The following is a 25,900-nucleotide window of genomic DNA, read 5'->3' on the forward strand; positions in this document are numbered from 1 at the left end:
GAGACCAGTCTGGCCAACATGGCGAAACATGAAAAATACAACAGACAAACTAACCAACCAACTCAGTGACAACAAAACAGGTCTACCCTGGAGTCATACTCTAATTTTTTCTATTTTCCTCCCTTTCTGATCCTTTATCCCACTTTCTCTTTCTTCCTCTTCCTTCTCCCTCTTCTTTGTCAAATAGAGGATTGAGTTATTATCACTGATCCATATAAAGTCCCTCTCTCATTTATTTTAACTCCCACCCCCCATTTCTATTCCCCGACTTCCCATGTGCAACCTTCCTAATATGTTTGATACGCATCTTTTTGTTTGTATGTATTATTAGAAAATGTTTATTGTTTTTGTGTGCAAAAAAATTAATTTAAAAATTAAAAAAAAAAATGTAATATCAATTACTCCTTTTCTGATTATAAAAAAAGATTTTCCTTAAGACTGGAAACAATATAAGGATGCCTACCACCTCCACCTCCACCCAACACTGTATCCTAGCCAGTACAGTAAAGCAGGAGAAAAAAAAACCTAAAGGAATAAGATTTGAAAACAAAAAACAAAACTATCATTATAGAATAAATATTACTGTCTATGCACTAGAGAGTATAGATAAAGTATTAGAAATGACAAGAGAGTTTAGCAATGTGGCTGCATATAAGATTAACATATCTGTCCTGCCTATAATCCCAGCACTTTGGGAGGCCGAGGTAGGCAGATCACGAGGTGAGAAGATCGAGACCATCCTAGCCAATATGGTGAAACACTGTCTCTACTAAAAATACAAAACTTAGCCAGGTGTTGTGGCATGTGCCTGTGGTCCAAGCTGCTTGGAATGCTGAGGAAGAAGAATCACTTGAACCTGGAAAGTAGAGCCTGCAGTGAGCTGAGATCCAGCCACTGCAATCCAGCCTGGGAAGAGAGTGAGACTCTGTCTCAAAAAAAAAAAAAAAAAAATTGGAATAAGTGCAATGTGGTGCTGAGAAGAATGTATATTCTGTTGATTTCGGGTGGAGAGTTCTGTAGATGTCTGTTAGGTCCGCTTGGTGCAGAGCTCAGTTCAATTCCTGGATATCCTTTTTAACTTTCTGTCTCGTTGATCTAATGCTGACATTGGGGTGTTAAAGTCTCCCATTATTATTGTGTGGGAGTCTAAGTCTCTTTGTAGGTCTCTAAGGACTTGCTTTATGAATCTGGGTGCTCCTGTATTGGGTGCATATATATTTAGGATAGTTAGCTCTTCTTGTTGAATTGATCTCTTTACCATTATGTAATGGCTTTCTTTGTCTCTTTGGATCTTTGTTGGTTTAAAGTCTCTTTTATCAGAAACTAGGATTGCAACCTCTGCCTTTTTTTGTTTTCCATTTGCTTGGTAGACCTTCCTCCATCCCTTTATTTTGAGCCTATGTGTGTCTCTGCACATGAGGTGGGTCTCCTGAATACAGCACACTGATGGGTCTTGACTCTTCACCCAGTTTGCCAGTCTTAGTGTTTTAACTAGAGCATTTAGCCCATTTACATTTAAGGTTAATATTGTTGTGTGAATTTGATCCTGTCATTATGATGTTAGCTGGTTATTTTGCTCGTTAGTTGATGCAGTTTCTTCCTAGCCTCGAAGGTCTTTACAATTTGGCATGTTTTTGCAGTGGCTGGTACCAGTTGTTCCTTTCCATGTTTAGTGCTTCCTTCAGGATCTCTTGTAGGGCAGGCCTGGTGGTGACAAAATCTTTCAGCATTTGCTTGTCTGTAAAGTATTGTATTTCTCCTTCACTTATGAAGTTTAGTTTGGATCGATAAGAAATTCTGGGTTGAATATTCCTCCCCACTCTCTTCTGGCTTGTAGAGTTTCTGCTGAGAGATCCGCTGTTAGTCTGATGGGCTTCCCTTTGTGGGTAACCCGACCTTTCTCTCTGGCTGCCCTTAACATTTTTTCCTTCATTTCAACTTTGGCGAATCTGACAATTATGTGTCTTGGAGTTGCTCTTCTTGAGGAGTATCTTTGTGGCATTCTCTGTATTTCCTGAATTTGAATGTTGGCCTGCCTTGCTAGGTTTGGGAAGTTCTCCTGGATAATATCCTGCAGAGTGTTTTCCAACTTGGTTCCATTTTCCCCATCACTTTCAGGTACACCAAACAGATGTAGATCTGGTCTTTTCACATAGTCCCATATTTCTTGGAGGCTTTGTTCATTTCTCTTTACTCTGTTTTCTCTAAACTTCTCTTCTTACTTCATTTCATTCATTTGATCTTCAGTCACTGATACCCTTTCTTCCAGTAGATCAAATCGGCTACTGAAGCTTGTGCATTCGTCAAGCAGTTCTCGTGCCATGGTTTTCAGCTCCATCAGGTCATTTAAGGACTTCTCTACACTGGTTATTTTAGTTAGCCATTCGTCTAATCTTTTTTCAAGGTTTTTAGCTTCTTTGAGATGGGTTTGAACTTCCTCCTTTAGCTCAGAGAAGTTTGATTGTCTGAAGCCTTCTTCTCTCAACTCATCAAAGTCATTCTCCATCCAGCTTTGTTCCATTGATGGTGAGGAGCTGTGTTCCTTTGGACGGGGAGAGGTGCTCTGATTTTTAGCATTTTCAGCTTTTCTGCTCTGTTTTTTCCCTATCTTCGTGGTTTTATCTACCTTTGGTCTTTGATGATGGTGACGTACAGATGAGGTTTTGGTGTGGATGTCCTTTCTGTTTGTTAGTTTTCCTTCTGACAGTCAGGACCCTCAGCTGCAGGTCTGCTGGAGTTTGCTGAAGGTCCACTCCAGACCCTGTTTGCCTGGGTATCAGCAGCGGAGTTCCCTTTGAAAACTGGCACAAGACAGGGATCCCCTCTCTCACCACTCCTATTCAACACAGTGTTGGAAGTTCTGGCCAGGGCAATCAGGCAGGAGAAGGAAATAAAGGGTATTCAATTAGGAAAAGAGGAAGTCACATTGTCCCTGTTTGCAGATGACATGATTGTATACCTAGAAAACCCCATCGTCTCATCCCAAAATCTCCTTGAGCTGATAAGCAACTTCAGCAAAGTCTCAGGATGCAAAATCAGTGTGCAAAAATCACAAGCATTCTTATACACCAATAACAGACAAACAGAGAGCCAAATCATGAGTGAACTCCCATTCACAATTGCTTCAAAGAGAATAAAATACCTAGGAATCCAATTTACAAGGGACGTGACGGACCTCTTCAAGGAGAACTACAAACCACTTCTCAATGAAATAAAAGAGGATACAAACAAATGGAAGAACATTTGATGCTCATGAGTAGGAAGAATCAATATTGTGAAAATGGCCATACTGCCCAAGGTAATTTATAGATTCAATGCCATCCCCATCAAGCTACCAATGACTTTCTTCACAGAACTGGAAAAAACTACTTTCAAGTTCATATGGAACCAAAAAACAGCCTGCATTGCCAAGTCAATCCTAAGCCAAAAGAACAAAGCTGGAGGCATCACACTACCTGACTTCAAACTATACTACAAGGCTACACTAACCAAAACAGCATGGTACTGGTACCAAAACAGAGATATAGACCAATGGAACAGAACAGAGCCCTCAGAAATAATGCTGCATATCTACAACCATCTCATCTTTGACAAACCTGACAAAAACAAGCAATGAGGAAAGGATTCCCTATTTAATAAATGGTGCTGGGAAAACTGTCTAGTCATATGTGGAAAGCTGAAACTGGATCCCTTCCTTACACCTTATACAAAAATTAATTTAAGATGGATTAAAGACTTACATGTTAGACCTAAACCCATAAAAACCCTAGAAGAAAACCTAGGCAGTACCATTCATGACATAAGTATGGGCAAAGACTTCATGTCTAAAACACCAAAGGCAATGGCAACAAAAGCCAAAATCGACAAATGGGATCTAATTAAACTAAAGAGCTTCTGCACAGCAAAAGAAACTACCATCAGAGTGAACAGGCAACCTACAGAATGGGAGAAAATTTTTGCAATCTACTCATCTGACAAAGGGCTAATATCCAGAATCTACAAAGAACTCCAACAAATTTACAAGAAAAAAACAAACAACCCCATCAAAAAGTGGGCAAAGGATATGAACAGACACTTCTCAAAAGAAGACATTTATGCAGCCAACAGACACATGAAAAAAAGCTCATCATCAGTGGCCATCAGAGAAATGCAAATCAAAACCACAATGAGATATCATCTCACACCAGTTAGAATGGCGATCATTAAAAGTCAGGAAACAACAGGTGCTGGAGAGGATGTGGAGAAATAGGAACACTTTTACACTGTTGGTGGGAGTGTAAACTGTTTCAACCATTGTGGAAGACAGTGTGGCGATTCCTCAAGGATCTAGAACTAGAAATACAATTTGACCCAGCCATCCCATTACTGGGTATGTACCCAAAGGATTATAAATCATGCTGCTATAAACACACATGCACACATATGTTTACTGCAGCACTATTCACAATAGCAAAGACTTGGAACCAACCCAAATGTCCATCAACGATAGACTGGATTAAGAAAATGTGGCACATATACACCATGGAATACTATGCAGCCATAAAAAAGGATGAGTTCATGTCCTTTATAGGGACATGGGTGAAGCTGGAAACCATTATTCTCAGCAAACCATTGCAGGGACAAAAAACCAAACACCGCATGTTCTCATTCATAGGTGGGAACTGAACAATGAGAACACTTGGACACAGGAAGGGGAACATCACACACTGGGGCCTGTCATAGGGTGGGAGGAGGGGAGAGGGATAGCATTAGGAGATATACCTAATGTAAATGACGAGTTAATGGGTGCAGCACATCAACATGGCACATGTAACAACCCTGCACATTGTGCATATGTACCCTAGAACTTAGAGTGTAATTTAAAAAAAGATTAATATATCTGTCTATCTATTCATGTGTCAGTTACTTCGTTGATCTTACTCTTTGCAGACTTCTGAAGGAACTGGATTAGGCAAGCCTTTTTCCAGATAGACTTTTGCCTTAGCTTTTGCCTAGAACAATGGAATACTATTGATTATCCCTTTCAGGTTATTAAGCAATATCTTAATGTGGGAGCTTTAGGTTCAAGCTCCTATCTGCTGGTGGAACCCAAAGCTTAATCTTCTATTTCCAGGATTAATATTGGTAGGTTGAGCATCCCTTATGTAAAATGCTCAGGACCAGAAGTATTTCAGATTTTGAATATTTTTGTATTTTGGAATGTTTGTATTATTTATATACTTACTGGTTGAGCATCCCAAATCTGATCATCTGAAATCCGAAATGCTCCAATGAGCATTTACTTTGAGTGTCATGTCAGTGCTCAAAAAGTTTGATTTTACAGCATTTTGGATTTTGGATTTTCAAATTAGGGATGCTCAACCTGTATTTGCCTCCAGGACAAACCTAGCATCTACTCATGGTGTTAACTTTGATTTCCACATACTGACGTTGGACAATATTGTCGTTTGTTTTATTTTTATCCTTGGAGATTTCCTTTATGTCTTAATGTACTGCATTTATTGCAGGGAATGTCTAATCCAAGATTTAGCTGTATTAAAACAAAAGGCCATTCTGAGTATCCAGTCTAAATTTTTATAAAAACTATTACATATAAAGGAATGATTTAGGCTGGGCACAGTGGCTCACACCTATAATCCCAGCACTTTGGGAGGCCAAGACAAGGGAATCGCTTGAACTCAGGAGTTTGAGACCAGGACTGGGCAACATAGGCAGTTTCCATCTCTACAGAAAAATTTTTTTAATTAGCTGGGTGTGGTGGCATGTGCCTGTAGACCCAGCTTCTTGATAGGGTGAGGCAGGAGAATTACTTAAGCCTAGGAGGTCGTGGCCTGGGCAACAGAGTGAGACCCTGTCTTTAAAAAAAAAAAAAAAAAAAAAAAAAGATATGATTTAAAACAAAACTCCCAAAATGTTAAGTGATTGCTTTCAGATTATAAATCATAGATAACTTGTTTTTTCTTCTGTATCCATATCTTCTACTCATGATCTTATTTTGTTTTTAAAAAGAAGAAACAATATACTTTGTTTTTTAAAATAAGTTATGCACAGGACATAAAAAAGAAGCATTTTTTAAAGCATTACTGAAAACACAACAGAATATTTAACAAGCATACCCTTGCTTTTCAAATAGAATCTTAATTCATTCTCTTAAACATCCTGTAACTTAAGTATCATTATCCTTATTTCTGCAGAAGAGGAAACTGAGGCTCAGAAGGTTAAGTAATTTGCCCAAAAACAGAGCTGGGATTTGAATTCAAGAACACTTGTTCCAAGGCCAGTGCTTTTTCCATTGAACCATGTTGCCTCCCACAAGAGAGCATTTTCACATTACCACCTGCTAGTTCTAATTAAGAGATAGTAATTAAACAATTCTCCACTCCTGACAACAATATTTAAGCTACTGGCAATTTAAAAAAATTAACATGTACAGCTCTTTATCTGCTTAAAGATATTATACCTAAACACAAACTATAACAGAGAAAAAGACTTCAATATGACACAGATGCTTTTCCAAAGCACAGTTCATTACATTATCTATTAATAGGACATGAAGCATAAAAATGTTGTTTAATGACCAATATGCTTATAAAAATTTTCAACTCCACTAATAATAAAAGAAATACAAATTAAAGTAACAAGGACATATCTATCAAATTGTCAAAAATGTTTTAAATAGTAATAGCCAGGTAGGGCCAAAGGTGCAATTCTCATATATCTTAGGAGAGAATGTAATCAGTAGAAACTTGCTGTAGGCCAATTGACAATATGTACATTTTTTGAATGTATGTGGTTTCTGACCTAGTAATTCCTCATCTAGGAATTCATCCTGATGAAATAATCACAGATATGCACGTAACATTTAGATATCAGTTTGTTCATCTTGATACTTACTTATAATAGCAAACGGAGATGGAGAAGCAGAAGAGAAAAAAAGGACGAAGAGGAGGGAAAGGAGTGAGAGAAGGAAGAGGAGGTGGAGGAGAAAGAGGAGGAAGAAGCTGGGATAAATCTAAGTCTATAATATTAAATTAGGTTAATAAGTTACGTACAGTACGTTGAAGTGATTACCAGAAGCTGCGAGTGGGGATGGGCAGATGTTAATCAAAGGGCACAAAGTTTCAGCTAGACAGAAAGAATAAATTTTGGTGATCTATTGTACAGCAAGGTAAGTACAGTTAATAATAATGTATATTTCAAAATGGTAAAAAAAAAAAAAAGTGGATTATCACCACAAAGAAATGGTAAGTATGTGAAAAGATGAATGTTAGCCTGATTTGATCATTCCACAATGCATAAATGTAGCAAAACATCAAAATACACCCTAAATGTATGCAATTATTTGTCAGTTAAAAATAAGAAAAAATATACATCCAAAAGAATTCAACCAGCCAGGAAATGATGATACTGTCACGCATGTCCATATAGAAGACTACCTAAACAGGCTTTGTGTAAGCAACAAGTCTGTTTATTCACTTGGGTGCAAGTGGTCTGAGTCCAAAAAGAGAATCAGCAAAGGGAGATAGGAGAGGGGCAGCTTTGTAGGACGTGGGTAGGCAGTGGAAAGTTACAGTTGAAGGTGGTTATCTGTTGTCAGCAGGGGAGGGGGTCAAAAGGTGCATGGTGGGGAGATCATGAGACCCATTCTCCTGGAGAAGAATGTCATAAGGTCGACTGATCAGTTAGGGTAGGGCAGGAACAAGTCATAATGGTGGAATGTCATAAGGTGGGTTATCAGTTAAGGCAGGAACTGCCTGTTTCATTTCTTTTGTGGTTTTTTGGCTGCTCCAGACTTCTTGGCTCCTACAGGCCATCTGGACATATATGTGCAGGTCACAGATGTTACAATGGCTGAGCTTCAGCTCAGAGGCCTGACAGATACCACTACACTTATTAGCATAGAAAGAAATCCTTGACATGGTGTTTGAAGAAAGTAAGTAAAAAACAATATGTATAATAGTATGATTGTATTTTTAACCTATATTCAGTTATATTTCTATATTTTTAAAACATTAAGTCTGGAATACATACATCAAAATGTTGATGGTAGATATATCAGGTGATATGATTTGAGATTATTTTAATTTTTCTTCATCTATATTTTCTTATTTTTCCACAATGAATATTTATTACTTGCGTAAAAAAAAGTGAAAAAAATTCACAGTCATATCGGTTGGTAAGCAAGAATGCTCACAATCTATTACTAAGTAATACAAGTAAGTTTCAAAACAGTATATAAGTACGTTCTCATTTATGTAAGAAAAATAATATGCATTAGGTTGAGTCATTTGTAATTGCTGGCATTTGTCTAGTTTTCACTTATAAAAACAGTAATTTCAAATGGTTCAATTTAATACAAATATTTGGAAAAATATACTCTAAAATACTAATACCCTCCTGGTCGCTTTTTCCTCTTCTTAAAGGACGTCTATATTTTCCTCTTTAAATTCACATGTATTTTCCTGCTTTAGATTTCAAAATTTTCTAATTTTCCTGAAAACTAAATCCCAGTTTCAACATTTACAGGATATCCTGGGCAAGTTTATTGAAGTCTCTAAATTTAAACAAAAAAAAAAATCAAAATCATAATAATAGTACCTACCTCACAGAGGTAGTTTAAAATGAGTAATTCATGTAGAGACACTAACACAGAGCCTGGCAAATGTACGCTGTCCATCAGTGGAACATATGATGTGGTGGTTAGGAAGACGGATGTGAAATCTGACTCCCTAGATATATTACTTACTAAGAAACGTGTAAGTTATGTCACCTCTCTCTATCTGTTTTCTCATGTATAAAACAGGAATAATCCCACACAGTTTGTGTGAGGAGTACCTAAGTGTTTTATAATCCCATACAGTTTGTGTGAGGAGTACATAAGTGTTTTAAAGTAGTTAGCATAGTGCCTGGTAAACAGGAAGTTAACAATAAATTTTGGCTATTTTATCATTGATCATAATAGTATTATTAAGATATCAGAATAAATAGATATTATTTGTATAAGTTAATACCAACTCTGAGTTGATTAATTGTATTAAGTATGATATCCTATATAGAGGCTATATTATTTTTGTTTCCCTGGATTTAGTTCCATTCCAACGTATATAATCTCACTAGTGAAAAATCCACAAGTTTCATAATCAAAAACTAGAATTCTATTATACTTTGTAGGCAACATTTAAACCCATTAATGAAATTTTCTCAACTTTTAAATGATAGCTTCTCTTTTTCTTTGAAATACCTTTACCACAAATATATGACAGAGAGAACAACTCTTTCTAACTAAACCTCCCTTCTCCCCAAATATGTACTTATATAAGAATCAGACCCAGACCAAAACCTTCCAGAATCCAAAAGATGCGTGGAGTTTCCAAAGTCCATTGGGTACAAAACAAGAAAAGGAAAATTCTAAAGAGAGGAAGAAATAAGGAAGATAAAAGAAAAAAAAATTTACTGTTAATGTTATTGTTAATAATTGTTATTATTACTGGAAAAGATCTTCACTTTGTTTTCAACTAGCAAGTAAAGCCTACTTTTACCTTCTCGATACATGTGAATGCAGGCTTATAACTGAGGTCTCAGCAACATGTTTCATTCTATCCTCATAGAATAAAATTTTACATCTTGGGATCTATTCCTATTCAGGAGATATCATAATTCCCTCTAAGATCCACACATAGATAAAATATCCCTTTATGCAAATATCCCTTTATTCTCTTACCTTAGCAGCTTCTCCAAGAGTTTGGTTTTTGTCAGCTTCCTCACTGCAGTGCAATTCAAGTCTATAATTCAATTCCTGTAGTTGTTGTGCCTGTTCATTCAATAGCGTTTGTGCCTGCTGTTCCCGAAGTAATGCATTATTTAGTTCTTCACATGCACTTTCAAACTTCTCATGGGTGATCAATTTCTGTAAAAAGCGGGAGGGGGGAGAATCAGTTATAAAGCTAACTGCATTGTTGCATCATTTCATCTTCAAAACTAAAGGAATATAATACAAACCTTTCTAGGGACTTGATACATTAAAAAATACAATTAGCTTTTCTTAATTGCATAAGTCAAGATAAAAATACTACTGTGATTTTTAAAGCACAACAGCCATACTTAGTTATCATTTTCAGTAAAATAAAATCTTAGAAAATTCATTTTAAATTCCATATAAATCCATGATACTAAGTTTAAATTTTCATACATGAGCACTTTTTATAAAGATTATGATTGTGGGAATTAAAACCTTTAACAAATTCCTTGGCTTTTAAGTGATCACCTAGAAGTTTGTTGTTCAGTGTATGTTATTATTCAGGTCTCCCCGGTCAAATGTTTTCTCCTAGGCAGGTCTTACATGACTACACCTCTCCAACTCCCACTCACTCTATTATACCATCTTGTTTTATTTTCTTCACAGCCATTGTCATTATCATTATCTAAATTCATCTCACTTTTTTTATTGCCTGTCCACACCCTGCCACCAACCACACATATAAAGGTGTAGCATCCCCAAAGCAGGGACTTCATTTAGCTTTTCATCCAACATAGAGAAGACTGCCTGGCACTCAGTGAATGCTCAGTATTTGTTGAATGAAATAGTATTCATATATAAACATCTGCCAACAAAATCTACATCATAATACACAACATGGTTTTTACAATATCATGACTGCTTTGGACGGCACAGTACTCTGCTCTGGAATAACTAATGACAGTTCTAGACAGAGATGGAGAATCCAAGGCAAGACAAGCTTGTATTATCTCCTGTTCGAAATATTTAAACAAATGAAATCTAGATACAACAAACAACAGAGACATCGTGAAGTATAAAAAAGAGGAAGTTTTCACAAAAGGTAGATAACCTGAGAAATATATATGAAAAACTCAAAGGAATGATTCAGGCCACTTAAATACACAAGTTATACATGTATCTATTTAAAAATTCTAACTTTCCCACTGTAAAACAGGATGTGAGGTGGATTAGTATCATTTGCCACAAATATAAAGCAGGTTGATTTGAAATTTCAAAAAATCTGGGAGGAAAAAGCAGGAAAAAAAATCCTTTTGATTCTAAGCATCTAGTAACTATTGTAACGGAATATAGACTTTGTCTTTTATTTTTCTGACAAATAACACAAAAACAGAAATGTGCATAGTCACAGTTTCCTCATGGGCCAACAACAGCAAGCATGCAATTCATATAAAGAGAAAGACTTTTGCTGAAACTAAGTTTTAGGATAAATCAATTATATAGGTCCTTCTATATCATAATACATAAGCACTCAGTTTTATTTTGGCACCAGGTACCCTGCCTGCCACTTCCATGAAGCAACTGTCTTTTAAAACTCATTTCTCTTTTTAAGGGTGCATTCCTCAAAAATTTAAGAGTTCATTTCTCAACAACGAAGAAATTTTAAAAGCCAATAGTGTAGCATAAAAACAGATGTCTAATGATTTACCTAAGTTAATATAAAGAGAATGATCACAAGGCACACAGGAAAGTTGCCTCATTTTCAGATAGTCACCTAGTAAAAGGTATATCTAATATGTCACTGATACTTGTATAGTGCTGGGATTATACAGAACACTCAACTTTTTACTCGCTGTTTAACAGCTGCTGAACTCTCCACATTGTGCTATTACAACCAAACCCTCAGCTTTCAGAACATCAAATCTAACAGTCTCCTCTCAGCACTCCAGTTCTATTTCTATTTATTAACATCCCTCTATGCGCTAGGTCTTGTGAACATATATTTTTGTACCTCTTTTATCTTTAATATGTTGTTTTAAATTACCACTCCTTGCCATGAGACCATTCTGTCCTTTTCAATCCACTTGACCATCAAGTGAATAAAGATCTTTCCATCAACATCCCCACCATTTTGCAGGACTTCCTTGTTTTAACAAAATGTGTGTTCCCTCCCAGACACTGGCTCAATTCTGTTTATTCCTCTGTAAAGTAAATAAAATCAAACAAGTAAAGCAATGCAGAATAAGAAAGAGATGGTGTGTGAAAGCAAGTGTAAGGAGCTAATAAACAAAGATCATGAGACTGGGGAAGTTAGCTGTTAAAGAACGACTGTCTTTAGTTCTGTAGATGGACACAGCATTCCAAAACCATTAAAGTACTAAATAGCTTTTGGTGAGCAGGATGTTTCCCTTCATAATTTTAGACCAACTATAAAGAAGCTGTTTTATTCTCTCCAATACACTTTGTTTGAAATGAGTGAGAGACAAATGGTTGCAGGCACTGTCTCCAATTTTCTTAGAGGAAAATAGCATCTTTTCTTCATCTATTATGTTTTTAATATAACAACCCTTTATTAACACACTTAGGTATCAACATTAACCACTATAATGAAGTGGATAAAAGAATGAGTTTGGCCAGGCGCGGTGGCTCACGCTTGTAATCCCAGTACTTTGGGAGGCCGAGGTGGGCGGATCACGAGGTCAGGAGATCGAGACCATGGTGAAACCCCGTCTCTACTAAAAAAAAAAAAATTACAAAAAAATTAGCCGGGTGTGGTGGCGGGCACCTGTAGTCCCAGCTACTCAGAGAGGCTGAGGCAGGAGAATGGCGTGAACCTGGGAGGCGGAGCTTGCAGTGAGCCGAGACTGGGCCACTGCACTCCAGCCTGGGTGACACAGCAAGACTCCGTCTCAAAAAAAAAAAAAAAAAAAAAAAAAAAAAAAGAATGAGTTTTAGAGCCACATGAACCAAGTTCAAAGTCTGTCATTTCCATTAATAACTACATGACTCCAGGCAAGTTACTTAGTTTCTATCTGCTCCAAAATCCTCATCTGTAAATTAGAAATAATAATAGTATGTGAGATAATTATAAGAACCAAATGAGTCAATGCCTGTAACGTGCCTAGGGTCAGTGTCTGATACATGGTCAACATGATCACTAAATATTAGAAATCGTCACGTACTTCATAACTTATAATTATAGGACAATATCTAAAAACTAAGTACTGGCCAGGTGTGGTGGCTCACATTTGTAATCACAGCATTTTGGCAGGCTGAGGTAGGCAGATAACCTGAGGTCAGGAGTTTGAGATCAGCCTGGCCTACATGGTGAAACCCCGTCTCTACTAAAAATACAAAAAATTAGCTGAGCGTGGTGGTGGGCGCCTGTAACGCCAACTCCTGCTGAGGCAGGAGAATTCCTTGAACCTGGGAGGTGGAGGCTGTGGTGAGCTGAGATCGCACCACTGCACTCCGGCCTGGGTGACAGAGTGAGACTCCATCTCAAACAATAAGGTAAAATAAACTAAAAATTAAGTACCTCTTCCCTCAATTATCCTATTTTTATTCCTACACTTCAGAGGAAGCAATTCACGCTAAGCACTTCCTCAAACATACTCTTAATTACTGCAAGCCAGTTATTCAAAGCCCTTACAAGAGGGTTCTGTCACCTTCCACTAACCTTCCCTCAAACTCTAATCTTCTCTCTAGGTTCTAGAAATTAAGTCCTGACTATTTCTAAACTAATCAAAGATGTAAACTTGTTTTCTTAATACTTAACTATGGACTAGGAAATCAAATTGTGTAGAATATTTAGAATTCTTCATATATTTTCCAGGGAGCAACATATGTAAGGAATTTTCCAATTTTTACAAAAGCCATTATTATCTAAATCTAAATACAGTTGACTATACTCTAAATCTCAAATTGCATAAATGACTGTGTGTGTCCATTTTGGTAGACTATCTCAATATCCCAAATTCAACTATTTCTATGATAAAGAAGCAAATCAAACGGAAGGAGAGACAAGCTTCAAAAGAATTCATTTTTAAAAGTATAAACATCTCTTTATTATTTAAGTAAAATGGCAAAAAATGGAAAAAATCACATATCTAAGAAAAGGGAAATACTCAAATTTTGATACATTCACATGACACACTAGTATTCATTTAACTAAAATGAAATTAATGACAGAGGAAAATGATTACAGTACTTTAAGTGCATACATGTATACATATATTTATATAAGTCAGGATGCAAACTGTACATACAAAATTATTCCAGACTACAACTGTGCATAAAGGCATGCACAGGCACATATATACACAAGAAATGTGGAGAACAAAATGCATCCACATTTCAACAGTGATTGGTTCTGGGTGGTAAGATTAAAATGATTTTAACTTTCCTCGTTTTTAAAATAAATATAATTTTTTTTTTTAGAGATGGGGTCTCACTATGTTGCCCAGGTTGGCCTTGAATTCCTGGCCTCTGGTAACCTTCCTACCTTGGCTTCCCAAAGCACTGGGATTATAGGCATGAGTCACCATACCCAGTCTAAACTTTCTTCTTAATACTTTCTTGTATTTTTACTTACGGTCGTTATGTATAACTATTATAATTAGAAAAAAAAAAAGTTGAAGCAAGTCAACTCTTAAATTTTCCTTCTCTGAGCAAAAAACTAAGAGAAGGAAAAATTATGGTGTCGTTAGACATTTACTGAAAATAAACCTATGGCTTAAGAGTAATTCATGATTACTTGACCTGCCTAATTCATAGGAACTCTTTGCGCTTTGAAGGTGTATCTACTTGAAATAATAATTAACACTAGCACAATTACATTATCATAGGATTAATAACTAAACTACTACACCTGCTGCTGTCTCTGTTACTGCAAATGTTAAAACTGTAAATTCCAAATTAATCAAAAGATAAACTTAAAAGCACATTTAAACTGAAGTTATAGTAGCTATTTTAAGTTGTATAGTCTTGAAGTTTCAGGGTAATCTTTTAACTCTATGTTCCCATATCCACATTAAAAACAGCAATGTTAATAACTATCCCAACTGCAAACAGAATATGTGGAGGTCTGCATTATATTGTGCTTCACACAGTTAGACATTTTGTTCTTGATCTAATGGTATTTGGCATACAGCCTTGCTTTTTCAGCTATTTTCTGCTTTGTAAAATAATATATATAAGTCATTGATGGACGTCAGATAAATTGAACATTTCCTTGGAAAAGCAATTTGATTTCATACTAAATAATCTAACTTACTCAAAATATTCAATATAAGAAGGGAAGAGGCCAGGCGCAGTGGCTCACGCCTGTAATCCCAGCACTTTGGGAGGCTGAGGTGGGCAGATCAGCTGAGGTCAGGAGTTTGAGAATACCCCGGCCAACATGGAGAAATTCCATCTCTACTAAAAACACAAAAATTAGCCAGGCGTGGTGGCAGCCACCTGTAATCCCAGCTACTTGGGAGGCTGAGGCAGGAGAATCACTTGAACCTGGGAGGCAGAGGTAGCACTGAGCTGAGATAGCGCCACTGCACTCCAGCCTGGGCAACAGAGTGAGACTCCATCTCAAAAAAAAAAGAAGAGAGGAAATTTCTCTCCCCACTCCCCGACCTGCCACCAACATCAGAAATCAGAGGCATTTTAGACGGGAAGTTTTCTGAAGAAAAAGAAATGTTATTAATAGGGTTTTGAATTATTTGAAAAACCAAACATAACAAAAGTTAAGGAAAAAAGGATATAGAGATAAAGAAATAAATATCACCAAAGCAACAGTTTCCTAAATGATATATACTTACAGACTGCTTAAATTCATTTAATTGCATTTGCAGACTCTGGGCTTTGTCAAGCTCCTTTTTCATTTCATTCACACTTCGTTTGAATTCTGTGGCCTCTAAGCGTAGTGAGCGGCGCTCCACTTCTGCAGCATGCAGTCTTTGTGTAAATCCAAATATTTGCTTCTGCAACGATGCTGTGCTTTTCTGTTGTTAAACAAGAGCAATTTTATAAACAGTAACTACAGATTTACTAACAATAGCAATAACCATTTTACTAAATTAAATGTAACTTAGATTATCCAAAAACCAGTGTTTGCTATTACAGAAACGTGGAGGTGAAAACTTTATTTTTTATGTGACCAATAATTTGGCTAATGAAAAATGAACATCTGGAGAAAAGAAATAATCTAGATAGCTAAAAATGAAATTGACAGCTGTTTAGGTCTCATACAATTCTGTTGCAGTGCATTTATAGAGAACATTAAATTTAGCACTAATGTCATGCCTTTTTTTTTTTTTTTTTTGGAGACAGTCTCACTCTGTAGGCCAGGCTGCAGTATGGTGGCACAATCTCGTCTCACTACAACCTCCACCTCCGAGTTCAAGCGATTCTTGTGCCTCACCCTCCTGAGCAGCTGGGATTAGAGGCTCGTACGCGGCAGCCACAACCATCCCCAGCTCATTTTTGTATTTTTGGTAGAGGTGGGGTTTCACCATGTTGGCCAGGCTGTTCTTGAACTCCTGACCTCAGGTAATCCACCTGCCTTGGCCTTCCAAAGTACTGGGATTACAGGCATCAGCCACTGTGCCTGGCCCATGATTTTTGTATTTTGATATTTTGGACACTTATTTGGAAGTACTTTTATTTACTGTATTAAAATTTTACATGAACTATAAAGAAAATCCAGATACACTCATGTACAACTAATAATTTAAACTACAAATTAGGCTAATTCAAAATTAAACCTACAAGTTCTTAGGTTACTACTAAATGAAAGTGTATACATACCATAATGGGCACATGGCCACACAAACCATATTTCAGGGCCAGTGTGTTTACTTTATGAAGTCCATGGGCCAGCCTCTGAACCAGGGAATCTTTTTCTACATATGTAATACTCCTGCTACTGTGCAGAGGTATACATTCCATTACCAGACTAATTTTATCCATGAGTTTTGCAAAAGAATTCTTGGCTGCACCTATGAGTAAATGTCCACAAATTCTGGAATTTGGATCTTCAAAGAAAAAGAAAAAAAGGCACAAAAATGTGAATTATCTCTTGTTCATTTCACAACACTGCTAATCACATAATGAAAATATTTTTTAATTATATAATTCCCATTCACCTGTAGTAATTCATTCAAAAAGTTCCTTCCCACATTATTTTCACTATGAAAAAAAGGAATTCAGAGAATAGCTCACCTATTAAATATATCAAAAAAAATCTGCATGTATTTACAGTATGCCATTCACATGGAATAGCATGACCCTAAAAATTCATCACTCTTTTCTTTGTTTTAAAACCTAACATAAATCCATTTTCTATTTACAACTACCGAAGCTTGTTACCTTCATGCCATACTATTTATATTCTCAGACAAGAAAATATAATTTGCCTTATTCCAAGGCAATTAAAATTTTACAACTACAATTACTTATTTCCCCACAGAATTTTGGTAATCATCCTTCTCATATAATGGACTTAAGGTCCCAGCATATCCAACATGGCCTGCTTACTGCTAGATTCATCAGGTCTGTAATTAATAATTGTGTTTAATGTTGATAAATAAAATTGTCAGTGCTCTTTCTACTAATTGGTATTCCAGATAATGGTTAATAGGTTTATTTATGCCTTAATAAAGTAATGTAATTTAGTTTTCCCTCTGCTAGGTACGTCTTAATCTGTCATTACTTGTCTTATGATACTATCCATGTAAAATGACAAGCACAGAAAGATTATTTAAATTCATAGTATAACATTCTACATTTTTAAGAGCCTCTGCTGTTGGTGTTAATTTAAATCTTGTCTTTACATCATAAGCACAAAAAGCAAATTTGGGTAGTCTTACCAAATTAAAAATGTTTTATCCTTATAAGAATACAACACTGAAGAGCAACATTGACTGAGACAGTAACCAACCAATGGTTTGCTATGGCATAAAGAACTGTCTCATGGAAACATTGTTACAAAATTTGAGCTTCATTCTACTTATTTTGTTCCTCAATGTTTAAAGGACAGACAAATTTTAAAATCTATGTAGCAGTCAGAATTTGAAAGTGATCTTGCTTAGGAGTTATACATAAATTGGAAATAAAGTGAATAAAAGCATAATATCCTCCAGGTAAAATTTATTTCTATCAGTTATTGATGCATTACCTTCTAAATATAAGGTAATATAAGTTTAATTCTATATGCCACTCATTATAAACATACTCTGTGACAGTCCCATGGAAAAAAGACAAAGTATAATGAAAATACACAGTCCTTTTGTTAACAATCATATTCCTGAAATAAATAATGGATGAAAAAGAATTAAGTAGCTTTATATGGCAATCAACATATAACACAGAACACTGAGTTAAAGGAATTTACTAAAGTACTATATGAATAGGCCACTGTTGAATGAAAGAACAGTAAAATTTGTCTATAATATTCAATTTAATACATCATTTCAATACCTAATATATATATGTATTCCCTGTTTCTCCAACTACCTTGCAATTATTTATCTGTGTCTTTTTTCATCTTAATGAACTCTTTTTATCTTCACGGTGCCAGCCCAGCATACATGGGTATTTTTTACATGTTTGTTAAATTATATTTCTTTTTATTTCCATAGCTACTGCAACAATGCTGAACATAAGAATACCAAGAGAAACTAATGTTAACTCTTACGATATGTCAAAGGTTCTTGTTTTTAAATAAACAATGTAAAAGTTCATTATTTTAGGAAATTTCAGGATACAAAAAGAATTTTCACAGATAAAGAGCCTTTAAAAGCACAAATTAATTGTAGTTAAATTTTAATAAATAGGCCAGTCACAGTGGCTCATGCCTGTAATCCCAGCACTTTGGGAGGCTGAGGCAAGCAGATCACGAGGTCAGGAGATCGAGACCATCCTGGCTAAAACGGTGAAACCCCCTGTCTACTAAAAATACAAAAAATTAGCCGGGCGTGGTGGCACGTGCCTGTAATCCCAGCTACTCAGGAAGCTGAGGCAGAAGAATCGCTCGAACTCGGGAGGGCAACAGAGCGAGACTCTGTCTTTAAAAAGGAATAAATAAATAAAAAACTAAGGTTTTTTACTTTGCCACAGAAATGTTTGTGTAGACACTGACTGATCTGAAGGGTGATACTAAATGACAATATAATTCTGCAATGCATTCTTCTAAATTTTTAAGAAGTGAAAGTCATATGCTCTAAGTTCCTAACTGCTGACTCTCGATGAATTACAGTAAGAGCACTAAATAATGTATACTATAATAAGAAGTGTTTTTACAATATAGTTCACATTATACAGTAAAGAGGGCAATTTTTTTTATTCCAATAGGTTTTGGAGGAACAGGTGGTGTTCGAATAAATATTTTAGTGGTGATTTCCGAAATTCTAGTGCACCCATCACCCAAGCAGTGTACACTGTACCCAATGTATTCTTTTATGCCTCGTCACTTCTCACCCTTTCCCGAGTCCCCAAAGTACAATGTATCATTCTTACGCCTTTGCATCCTCATAGCTTAGCTCCCACATATGAGTGAGAACATACCATGTTTGGTTTTCCACTCCTGAGTTACTTCACTTAGAATAATGGTCTCCAATTCCATCCAGGTTGCTACAAATGCCATTATTTCGTTCCTTTTTTTGGCTGAGTAGTATTCCATGGTATATAGATACCAATTTTCTTTATCCACTTGTTGACTGATGGGAATCTGAGCTGGTTCCACACTTTTGCAATTGCAAATTGTGCTGCTATCAACATGCGTATGCAAGTATCTTTTTTGTATAACGACATCTTTTCCTCTGAGTAGATACCTAGTAGTGAGATTGCTGGATCAAACTGTAGATTTACTTTTAGTTCTTTAATGAATCTCCACACTGTTTTCCATAGTGGTTGTACTAGTTTATATTCCCAAAAACAGTGTAAAGTGTTCCCTTTTCACTGCATCCATGCCAACATCTATTATTTTTGATTTTTTTTTATTATGGCCATTCTTGCAGGAGTGAGGCGGTACGGCATCATGGTTTTGATTTACATTTCCCGATCTTAGTGATGCTGAGCACTTTTCCATCTGCTTATTGGCTACTTGTACATCTTTTGAGAATTGTCTATTCATGTCCTTAGCCTACTTTCTGATGACTTTTTTTTTTTAGACAGCGTCTTGCTCTGTCACCCAGGCTGGAGTGCAATGATGAGATCTCGACTCACTGCAACCTATGCCACCTAGGTTCAAGTGATTCTCTCACTTCAGCCTCCCAAGTAGCTGGGGTTACAGGTGCCCAACACCACACCCAGCTAACTTTTATGTTTTTAGTAGAGACAGGGTTTCACCACGTTGACCAGACTGGTCTTGAAATCCTGACCTCAAGTGATCCACCCACCTCAGCCTCCCAAAGTGCTGGGATTACAGGCATAAGCCATCGCACCTGGCCTAATCAGACTGTTTTGTTTTTGCTGATTTGTTTGAGTTCTTTGTAGATTCTGCATATTAGTCCTTTGTCGGATGTATAGATTGTGAAGATTTTTCTCCCACTCTGTGGGTTGTCTATTAACTCTGCTGCTTATTTCTTTGGCTGTGCAGAAGCTTTTTAGTTTAATTATGCCCCCTCTATATTTATCTTTGTTTTTGTTGCATTTCTTTTGGGTCAGAGTGCAATTAATTCTACATTTAAAAAATGAAGAAACAAAAAAATCCTCTAGTGATACAGTTGTAAAATTATTTATATAATAATACAGAAATAAGAGGAAAAAAATAAAGTCACTAAAGTTCCTCATGTGTACTTGTCTAGACTGTTGTAAATGTTTGGCTTGTTAAATTTAACAAATTCTTATGTTAAATACATTTGTTAATCACTTTCTTCTTATTTCATAAAATGTGTCTTTAATGAAAAAAGCAAACCCTATATTCTGAAATTACTTTTTCCAATAGAAGGGGAAAAAATGTACATCTAGGGCTAAAATCTTCAAAACAAATTCATAAAGAATTGTTTCGACCTGTAGTTCTAAATCTGTGGGCTGCAGATCTTGATGAGGTGGGGAAGGAAGGACATTGAAAAGTTATTGCAAGACTTCCACTACTTTTAGCTACAGTAACCATTGTGCATTTTGATCTTTATTTAGCCCTAACAAAATATATGCGTGAATAATAATGATATTGTGAGTAATAAGATTAAAAGTCCCTTGAAAACATTACATAAATCAACTGCTACTCAAAATACATCTATTATGTGGAAGACAGAGCAATCTACAACATTTTTTCTTATTAAAATGAAGTCGTCATACTCAAAGATTGAGAAATATTCCTTTAACCAAAAAAGGTAATAATTAGTAATGTTTAAAATAATGTTAGTAATGAATATAATAATAGTAGCAAAAATAATAATACTGTAATAATGAGTAATGTTAATAATCATGTTAATAATATTAATAATGAGTATTGTTAACTAAATTTAATTCCAACTCAGTTCTACACACTTGGTAACATTTTGTCAACCCTGACATCTCCATTTCCCTTGCCATATTATCATTTCTTGTTCTTAGTATTTCTCCAATTTATTCCATTTTCTCTGTAGTCATGGCCATATCTAAGACGCACTCTTCGCCAGTCTTCCCCCTCTTCAATCCATTCTCCACATAGTAGATAGAATAACTCGTAACACACAACTAGGATCTCATCACACTGCCTGCTTTTATGCCTCAATTACTTTCTTCTAATCTAAGAGTGGATTTTAAACTCCTTAAAACGTGGCTCAAAAGTCCTACACATCTGGTCCCTACTTACTTTCACAGGAACATCTTTCACTATTTATATGCCACTTACTTTATATGCAACTCCTTTTAAGTGACCCCAATATATCACAATCTTAAAGCATTCCCTCTGAGCAAAAATTATGCTTGTGTTCCAAACTGCTAATAATTTGAGAAATGAGAATGTGGACATCATTTTTCCAATTTGGGAGGCAAACATTATAGTAAGATGTTTGCTTCAAAGCAATGTTTTATCTAAAAATCACTGGGCAAAACAGCCCAGAAAACTACAAAAAAAAAAGTAGTAAGTGAATTTGTCTTATTGTAAAACACACTGATATACACTCATGAAAAACGCAGTATGATACTGGTACTAGAAGAGAGGTGGAAACTAATGGAGTAAACTGGAAATACAGGAAATAGATCGATCCATGAACTTAAACAATAATTTAACGTGTTATAAATGGCATATCTTAATCAGGGAAAACATGGATTACAGAATTTAAAAATACTGGTGCAGGCCAGGCATGGTAAATTATGCCTGTAATCCCAGCTTTGGGAGGCCAAGGCTGGCAGATCACTTGAGGCCAGGAGTTGGAGACCAGCCTGGCCAACACAGAGAAACCCCGTCACTACTAAAAATACAAAAAATTAGCTGAATGTGGTGGCGCGTGCCTGTAATCCCAGCTACTCGGGAGGCTGAGGCACAATAATCACTTGAACCCAGGAGGCAGAGGTTGCAGTGAACTGAGACTGGCCACAGCACTCCAGCCTGGGCAACAGAGAGAGACTCTGCCCCCCCACCCTCCCCCAAAAAAGCTACCTGGTCATCTGGCTGCAAAAATAGTTTAATCATTTATTCACTATTTACAGGAAAAATAATGCCGGATAAACTCAAGATTTAATGTATCAAAAGTATTCTACTAAAATATGAGCAATACTACCTTGAGGTAAGGCTAGCCTTTCTCAGCAACTTACCATAACAAAAAACAGAAATAAATGATTAGTAATTTTTAAACTACATAAAAATATCACAAGCAAAATTAAAACACAAGCTGCAAAATTATTTGCACTATGATAAAGTGTTAATATACATGATACACAAGGAGTTTTTATAATTCCATAAGACACAAACACACACCCCCAAATATGATCATAGTATGATCATTTGTCAAATATGAATGGGCTTATAACAAATGAAAAGATGTGCAACCTAACTACCAATCAAAGAATACAAATAAGTAATAATATAATGTCTTTTGCCTTTTACATTGATAAAGGTCAAAGAGATTATCAAAATTTTGTGTGCCAAAGGTATTATGAGAAAACCAGAACAGTCAACACTGTTCATGAAAAAACAATGTAAAGCATACTGATAGTACTTTCTAAATGTAAAATATACAATCCCGTTTCTTATGAATTTAGCCCAAGAAATAACTGCACAAGTATAAAATGATTTTATACACAAGCATATTAACTATAGTATGGCTGATTACAATATTGCTTAAAATGGTGAAAAAAAATAAGAAAAAATAAATACCTATCAAAAGGAAATTTGCTGAGTAAATTATAGTAGATATATACAGTGCAACTAGTGTGTAACTAAATACAATTAATGATATAGATTTATTTTATTGATATTAAAAGATATTCATTATCCACTGAGTGGGGTTAAAAATAATTACAATGAAGCATGATTATACGATTCCCTCATGTAAAACTGTGTGCGTTTGATTATATTTGTACACATGTATGGGATACTTGTAGAGATCATCAAAATGTTAAGAACAGTTGGAGGTGAGCCTTTGAGTGATTTTTACTTTCTGTGCAGGTTTCCGTATTGTGTGAAGGTTTTACGCTGGGCATAAGCATTTTCACAGAAATAACAGAACTATTTTTAAAAGCGCCATGCACTACCTTACTCATTCATTCATTCAACAGCTAGCTATAGAATAGCTCATATGTATAAGGGAACTGTGTTGGACAACGGAGAGAGGGGATGTGTAACACTGATTAAGAATCAATAACTCTTATACAGTATTATTTATTATTATACAAATGGCCCCAAATAAGAATATCCAGGAACATATTCTGGTTTAGACAAATGATACTTCTGTTATCATTTTAGACAAATGATACATTTGTGCTGTAGACACCTGTGGCAGTCTGGTGGAACCTATGGCTCCCCTTCTCAGAATAATCATTTTAAATCCATAAATCAAGAGATGTGGGATTACAAGGGAAACTAATTTTTCTGTAATATAGTTTTCAAAATATTTTAAGTTTTATTATTAATCCATTAAGTACAAGACAGTACATTTAAAATATAGATAAAGATAGTTTTTTAGAAGACATAGCATAGTGAAAGTTTTTGCATAAACCAAATAAGAACATTGAACTTTTGGGGCAGTCCTCAACAAGGCATCACACATGTCATGTTGGACATCAAGTTTTTTTATATATTTAAAAGTGATAAAAGTCCTGATTCACAAATATAGTATTTACTCCTACAAATATAATTAAAGCTTCGATAGTACATTTTACAACATAGTGGAGGGCTTTTCACAAAAAATACCAGAATTCTCCAAGGCTTTTAAATCCAAAATCTAGTGTGGTAAGTTTTTTGTCCTAAAGTCAATGAGTTCATCTTTGGCTAGGTCAACATATTCAATGCAATTTGTACTGGAAAGGAAAGAACTATGAATCCATGGTTCAAATTTTATGCTATTTAGATAGAAGTAACTTCAGTAACTCTTTTGAAGGAGTTCTGAAGTCTTTCCAAGGGCTTAAGGCTGCTATTTCAAAGAAAATAACAGAGAATTTTGTATTTAGAGAATACTGAAAAGCGACATAAACAAACAGTACACAGAACCTCACTGTGATGGATGAACAACTGAATGCAGAGTTGTCCTTTCACTTGGCTGGCTGCACTGCACCAGCATCCATTGGTACGGGGGAGACTATGATTACTTGCCATGTAAGTGATGACTCTCATGATTACGGATTAGTTAAGATGAGCATAAACTACATGTGAGATAGCTGCAGTAACTGTATTACAATATAAAAATATCTGTGATTTCTATTAGTACCAAAGTCACTATGCTGCTAATATTATCATGGTCTATCGTTACCATTCATAATTGAAGGAACTGTCAAAATTCTGTTAGCAGATAGTGAAACAAGATGTAATTTTTTTCTCATTCAAGTCCATAGACTGTTCCCCCAGCTCTCCTGAATTCTACCCGTGGACCCTTTTGAGAAGAGATCTATGAACCCCTGGTTAAGAGATCCCTTACCTAAGGAATATACTACGCAATCATAAATCTATATTATTGGCCCTCTCTCTCTGTCAACTTAAATTAACAAGAAAGCTACATACCTGGACTACTTCAGTCAGAGAATGACAATATAATATTACGCTCTCAGTTTTACTGACAAGAAAAAAACTTCTGCATCTTCTATGAAATCGCATTTAAAGACAGAATCTGCAATGTTATTCAATATTTCCAATATGATAATCCATGTAACAAATTCCTTTTAAAGTTTAGTGACAGGAAAAGTTCTTTCTCATATGTTTAGAGACATAAGAGAGCATCTCACTTCTGAAGAATAATAAGCAGTTCCATTTGCTTAAATTGCAGGTTTATTATGGACAGCATTGGGAGGTGAGACTGTACAAACAGATGACAATCTGGTCATGAAGGGTGTTGTTTATCCAGCTAAAGTGTTAATTCATGCAATAAGAAGGAAGAATATTGCTGCTGATACTGAGGATAAAGATATGTGACAGATCAAGCACTGCTTACGTGCATTAACCGATTTAACCATCATTATAACCCCATGAAATGATATCATTATTATAACCATTTAAAATAATAAGTGAGGGGGAAAGAATAATTAAAATAATGTATCTATAGAATGACCCAATTATACTGAAATATCCAAAAAACAACTTGATATAAATACTAATAGTCTCTAATAAGGAGATTACACGAGGTTTAAATTTACTTTCTTATATACTTTTAGATGTTCTATAATATTCTACAATATACTGATGCTACTTCTTTATTATTTCAATAACCCTCGTCCAAATGATCACTTTGCTAAATGAAGGAAGACTGGCAGACAGGGAGAAAGGGTGGGTCAGTCTAAGAGTGGAATCGTGGATAACCACTAGCAGGTTAGTAACACATGTAAAAAATGAGCTAAGACCACGGCGATGGGGCTGCGATAAAAAAATAACCCAATGCCGGGCGCGGTGGCTCACGCTTGTAATCCCAGCACTTTGGGAGGCCGAGGCGGGTGGATCACGAGGTCAGGAGATCGAGACCATGGTGAAACCCCGTCTCTACTAAAACTACAAAAAAAAAATTAGCCGGGCGTGTTGGCGGGCGCCTGTAGTCCCAG

General features: G+C 35.8%; 1 protein-coding gene and 1 long non-coding RNA gene across 9 annotated transcripts in view; one reads left to right on the forward strand and one right to left on the reverse strand.

The window, feature by feature from the left end:
• Nucleotides 1–25,900, reverse strand: part of CCDC171 (coiled-coil domain containing 171) — a 443,161-nt gene that overhangs the window by 187,976 nt on the left and 229,285 nt on the right. For all 8 annotated transcript variants that reach the window (XR_009210997.1, XR_009210996.1, XM_058431106.1 and 5 more), the window contains 3 exons: nt 16,538–16,764; nt 15,550–15,732; nt 9,722–9,907 (listed from right to left, as the gene is read on the reverse strand). Coding sequence is in view for 6 of the 8 variants with exons in the window: in XM_058431106.1 (XP_058287089.1) it covers nt 9,722–9,907; nt 15,550–15,732; nt 16,538–16,764 (596 nt within the window). In the remaining 2 variants the exon portion in view is untranslated. The remainder of the gene's footprint in view (nt 1–9,721; nt 9,908–15,549; nt 15,733–16,537; nt 16,765–25,900) is intronic.
• LOC131381923 (uncharacterized) lies at nt 7,790–24,590 on the forward strand. The gene is made up of 3 exons (XR_009210998.1): nt 7,790–7,933; nt 22,367–22,443; nt 24,326–24,590. It is a non-coding gene; the product is annotated as an uncharacterized LOC131381923 (long non-coding RNA).

Source organism: Hylobates moloch, unplaced genomic scaffold (genome assembly GCF_009828535.3).
Source record: "Hylobates moloch isolate HMO894 unplaced genomic scaffold, HMol_V3 SCAFFOLD_19, whole genome shotgun sequence".
Classification (NCBI taxonomy): Eukaryota; Metazoa; Chordata; class Mammalia; order Primates; family Hylobatidae; genus Hylobates; species Hylobates moloch.